The following is a 6000-nucleotide window of genomic DNA, read 5'->3' as shown; positions in this document are numbered from 1 at the left end:
ACTTTTCCTTAATATCTCTTAATATCAATGGATGCAATTCCCCAATAAAAAGACATAGACTAACAGACTGGCTACAAAAAACAGGACCCAACATTTTGCTGCTTACAGGAAACTCATCTAAGGGAAAAAGACAGACACTACCTCAGAGTGAAAGGCTGGAAAACAATTTTTCAAGTAAATGGTCTGAAGAAACAAGCTGGAGTAGCCATTCTAATATCGAATAAAATCGACATCCAACCTAAAGTTATCAAAAAAGACAAGGAGGGACACTTCATACTCATCAAAGGTAAAATCTTCCAAGAGGAACTCTTAATTCTGAATATCTATGCTCCAAATGCAAGGACAGTCACATTCATTAAAGAAACTTTAGTAAAGCTCAAAGCACACATTGCCCCTCACACAATAATAGTGGGGGATTTCAACACACCACTTTCATCAATGGACAGATTGTGGAAACAGAAACTAAACAGGGACACAGGGAAACTAACAGAAGTTATGAAGCAAATTGATTTATCAGATATCTACAGAACATTTTATCCTAAAACAAAAGGATATACCTTCTTCTCAGCACCTCATAGTACCTTCTCCAAAATTGACATATAATTGGTCACGAACACACACAAACAGAAACACCAAAAAATACACACACTAAAAATTATAAACTAGCCTTATTAAAAATACTGAGAATACAATGTAGTTTGTATTTTAGGAGATTTATATGGAACATGCAGAACACAACAATTATCTTGTATAAATTCCCCACAGATCTGAAAGGCATTCCATGAGAACATAACATGTTCACTTGGCCATGTTCACTCCTGCATATGAGCTTAGATGCAGTGTCTCCTAAATGGCATATTAGAGCTTATAAGAGCCACAGGAAGGTAACTAAAGGTCTGGCAAAGGTGAAACAAGGGCATGACACTGAGTTATAGTATTAATAGTTTTTCCATTTTTTCAGTAGAAAAGATGCTGTAGGTATTTTGATGCTAGAAAAATCTGAATAACCAGTAAAGCATTGGCAAATTCACCAGCAAGAAACGTTCTCTTTTCTTACCTCTCTACAGACAGCTGCTATCTGTCCTTCATCCATACAGGTTTCTGTGACCACATCAGTCAAAGAGCCACCAGCCAAGTATTCCATGACTACCCACAGTTCATCACCCACTAAGTAGCTATAAGAAAAGAAAAAAAAAAAAAAACGTTTTGACTTTGGACTAAAGAAGTAGAGACTCTGATATTCTCAGGCCTTATTTGTAATGAAAGTCGATTGTGAACAGAGCCACACCAAGTATCTTTAAATGATTATTGAAGAACAAACTTCAGTGCTCAAAAACAGGGACTAATGTTACTGGATAGCCTCAGCATTCAGGAAAACAGTAGGAGGTTATTGAAATCAGTTATCACAATCTTCTTATAGCGAAGAACCTTAATGAACCACTCGGCCTTAATATGCATGTGGCTAAGCCTGCTCTGGTGGCATACACCTACTTGGGAGGATAAAGCATGGCAACTCTGAGTTTAAGGCTAACCTCAGGTATGTGATAAATTCCAGGCCAGCCTGAATTGCAGGGGTATTTAAAGAACAAACCGGACAAAGCAAAAGCCTATCTCACTATGAAATGAGACTTTCTCTTCTCTGCTGGTCAAATTATAGTACTTTGGGGACCCCCAAGGCAAATCTCTTAAAATTCAAAATTCACGGGTTCCATTATCATTAATTATGGAGAAAAACCTAGAAATCAGCCCCTTTAAAAAGTACAAATGTGAGGTTTTACAAAACTATAAATGCAGAATGGAATTGATGTCATACTGTTGCAGATGGGCCATAAGGAGCACTGGGAAAAAACAAACAAACAAACAAACAAAACACCGATTCAACCTTTAAAATTCAGTCATCCTTCTATCTCGCTACCACATCAATGTCTATTGAACTAACACTGACAGCAAGTCCTTAAGCTCACAGAGGTGAGACCTAATCTTATTTCCTTTGCATACCGTCAGAGAACTCAGCAGAGTGCTGCTAAGCACTCAATGACTGAAACTCAGCAGAAACAGATGTAGATGTTAACCAGGGGAGAGGAGTTAGCTCTGTCTTTAAGTGCCTATTTGTAACACACTCAATACCACTGATGAAAGAGACATTAATTGCCTGCTTTAGGAAAAAGGTTTAAGATTAAAGTCCCAATTTCCCCTAACCTCACTGTCAGTTAATCATAAAGCACCCATTAAAGCAGGTTGGTTGTTGTCTGCCTTCTTTACTCAGCCTCTTGGGGGCCATATGGTTCCAAACAGACACTTGATGAAATGTTGAAAGCACCACTGCTTTCTCCTATATGTAGTAGTTTATTTCCTGTCAGCATGAAGCCACCGTCTTCTGAAGGAAGCCACACAAACTACTTACATTTAGAACTAGGTCCCTCAAACATATTTTCAGGTGTTTGATGCTTCACAAAGATTTACTCTTTTACTTTGTATCATTTCAGAAATATTTTTAAACAAATAGTTAGACAAGAAAATAACATCTTAGGAAGAAAATATGTAAATAAGATAGAACACTTACCTATCTAAATAATTGACAATATTGGGGTTCTTATTTTCCCTCATGACAAGAATTTCATTAATAATTAATTCCTTTTTGGGTTGCTGTTGAAGGTTCATTTGCTTTATGGCCACCTTTTGATGAATAAAATACAAGAAGATGACTATTAAAATATACATGAATATAAACATATCAATTACTTACCTATGATTTTGAGTCTGTTCTACAAACCTACACCTTGTCCTTGGTCAGTCATTATCTATTTCAGATGTTTTGCACACCAACAAATAAATCTCCCATGGTAACCTAGTTCTACCCAAAGCTAAGACACAAGTTGTCAACAAGAAAACTTGATAAACACAAAATATAGTAATAAAGATCACTTAGTAGCACATACCTCTTGTCCAGTCGCAATGTCTAGTGCTGTGTAAACAGTTCCTGATGCCCTGGAAAAGTGAAAATTATCCAATGAATAAACAATTCACGTGTTACTGATATTTTCCCATGTATGAAAAATGTGATTCATTTTCAGGTGAGTTAAGTTAGCAAGATCAAGATTCAGTGATGAGGTAACACAGGTGCAATTTCTCAACAATTATTAAAAGAACACTTAATACCAGATCTTCTGTCTTAGCAAATTGCAAGTGCACAGTATTGATGCGACTGCCTTATATAGTAATTACATCAGAGACTAACACAATGAATCTTTTGGTAGACTGGGTGGACCTTTCACTAGACTTTCTGGCACCAGTTCCTGGGTCCTGCACTATGCATTAGTGAAATTAGCATACTAGCCTTGTTCTTCCTAAGGAAACCCTATTTTTCAAATTCTTTGTGTATTTAAACAACAAATATTGCAGCCCTCTGATTATGCTAAAGTAAATTTCAGAAAATAATAGTTCATCTTTTGCTTAGGCAACTGTAACTCAACCATTATTTTTAGCATATGGACAGAGTAGCTGTTTTATGCATCTCTAATCCTTCATTTAATAAGTCAGTTTCAGTGTGTGTCAGTGCTGTACCAACACAAAGGGACAGGACTGTTGCTTTGTTATAGAGCTTCCTTCCTTATTTTTATTTTTGCTAAATTTGAAATTTTTCTGTGAGTTTTCACTCCTGCAAAATACTTATCGTTTTAAATCTATCATTCCTTAAGTCTTTGTAATATTTCTGCTTCTATTTTAACTTTACTTAGATTTTTTCCTTGCTTTGCAAAGAGACAATATATTGTCCAGTTGAGATTCCAGTATCTTTCTGTGAATCACATTTGTTTTCTGAAGATCTTCTCATCCTTATCTTCAGTCGAAGAGGTATCCATTTTGTGGTGGCAAACAAAACATCTAGGATAACAATCTGTCCAGTGATTCATTTACTAGGTACTATAATGCTCTAAGATTTAGGTCGAGTTTATAAAAATATTCTGTCTGTCTGTCTGTTCATATATCTCTTTCTTTGTCTTGACCCTATGTAACTCAGAATGTCCTTGCTGTGATCTTTCTACTTCAGCCTCCCAAATATTGGAATTACTGTCATGAGCCATAACTCTATGTCAGGCATTTCTTTATAACTCTTCTCCCTTGATGATTCGCAATATTTCTCAAAAGTCTGGGATACTTATGTCACCTGAACCCTGAAAAGGAAAATGGTAGTGTAGTATAAGACTTCTTTGACTAATAACAGAGATTTGAGACTGCTTGACCATCACAAGCTGTGCAACTTGGGGTAAGCAATTTCCCCTAACTGAATTTCAGTCCTTTCAGAAAGAAAACAGTGACCATAGTAGCAGTAAGGATGTATTGAATGTGTTCTGTGTGTCAGAAACAGTGTTGAGAAGTTTATAGACTTCATTTTATGAGATTCTTCCTATATTTATACATAAAGCAACTCTATTATTCTCATCTCATAAATCAGGATCCTGAAAGTCAGAAAGATTGGGTAGCCTTCCCAGGCTATTCAATGTACAAACCACATTCTGCCCAGCTTTCAAATTAGGTTTTGAAACTAGGCTAAATATCAGACTTACTCTCTAGGTGGTACCTGAATAAGCACTTGGTGATTCTCAACATGTATGCTTATATCAAACAGGTCTGTTTACAATATTGTAGATTGTAGATTCTATATTCAGAACTTATAGTTGATGCCAATAAATATTTGTTGAATGAGCACATGAATAAAAAACATTCTTAAGCAAAAATTCAATTGCAACAATACCTTTCCTTTCAATAAGGAAACTATTCCACACAACTGAATCTTCAGGAATCTTTTCTTTCTTGGAATAAGAGATCAGACATTCCTGGGTTGAGAGCCAGCATGTGACTTGTCCTTTTGAACTCAGAATTCGATTGAAGTCAGAGGACTAGATTGTTTCAATCAACCTGGTGGGTACTTCAGCAGCAGTAAGCCCCGAGGAGCTCCTCAAACCTAATTGCAAACTATGTTTTTAAAAATCTTTATTTGGTTTATTTCCAGATATCTAAAACACATGCATACCTCCAGATGAAGAAGAATGACAGTATCTGTAAAATGAGACACTAGAAATTGCTCTCTTTTACGACTTCAGAGTATCAAATGACACAATCTCAGAAAGCATTTGGCCTTGAGCCCAGATCATCAATGAAGCTTAACATGGCCACTGCTGTTATTATTCCCTATTGCTGCTGTAGCAATTCATTTCACAGCAGAAGAGAACTGATTTACTGACTGTTGGCTAGAACCTCCTAATACCCCAACCCTAACAACCCTGCTAGCATATCTTTCCTTCTCAAAAGCGGGGGTTTTGAAAGAATGATCTGTTGGAAAACTTTATGGAGATGGTTCAGCCTCTCCCTTGAGAAACGGTTTTGCATTTTTCTTTTTTTCCCCTCTCTAAGTTTAGAACACATTAAATAAAAACCATATATGGGGGTTTATAAAATAAGTAAGATGGGAACTAGTCTAGTTAAAGCTAGGGTGACAAAAAGCTAGCCTGCATGGTGACTTTTCCCCATGGGTGTTCCTCCAACCATTGAAGTGCATTTCTGCTGCTGGAGGGAATAAAACTATGATTGAGTGGAAGTGCAAGAGGGATTAGTGCTTAGCATCTTGGAGATTTACCTTGAAAACCTTTGTTTTCTTCCTTTTCTTTTCTGCCTCTTCCGTTCATTTCTTTCAGCATTTTATTGTCTTAAAATTCCTAGAGCCCTAATCCTGAAACTCCAGTATCCCAGGAGTTACAACATCCATTTGTATAGATGTGCTGACTTAAAGGCCCTGACATCCTAGAACTTGAGTTACTAACTAAAACTCAACGGCTCACCTTCATCTGTCCTCCCCTCACCTAAATGGACAGTTGCAATTGTTCAGTGAGAGGCATTTTCCCCTTCCTCCTCCTCACTTTTTTCTGTCTAAATATGGGTTCATATGAGCATCCGCAAACCTAACATAATATTATATTACTGATCAGTAAGTTACTGTTTTGA

General features: G+C 36.7%; 1 protein-coding gene across 9 annotated transcripts in view; it reads right to left on the bottom strand.

Annotated features, from left to right (window-relative positions):
* The window catches only part of Pak3 (p21 (RAC1) activated kinase 3), a 236127-nt gene that overhangs the window by 24662 nt on the left and 205465 nt on the right, over positions 1-6000 (bottom strand). For all 9 annotated transcript variants that reach the window (XM_021152815.2, XM_029473398.1, XM_029473395.1 and 6 more), the window contains 3 exons: positions 2940-2988; positions 2564-2676; positions 1058-1175 (listed from right to left, as the gene is read on the bottom strand). In XM_021152815.2, coding sequence (XP_021008474.1) covers positions 1058-1175; positions 2564-2676; positions 2940-2988 — 280 coding nt within the window. The remainder of the gene's footprint in view (positions 1-1057; positions 1176-2563; positions 2677-2939; positions 2989-6000) is intronic.

Source organism: Mus caroli, chromosome X (genome assembly GCF_900094665.2).
Source record: "Mus caroli chromosome X, CAROLI_EIJ_v1.1, whole genome shotgun sequence".
Classification (NCBI taxonomy): Eukaryota; Metazoa; Chordata; class Mammalia; order Rodentia; family Muridae; genus Mus; species Mus caroli.
This window is presented reverse-complemented; position numbering and strand designations above follow the sequence as displayed.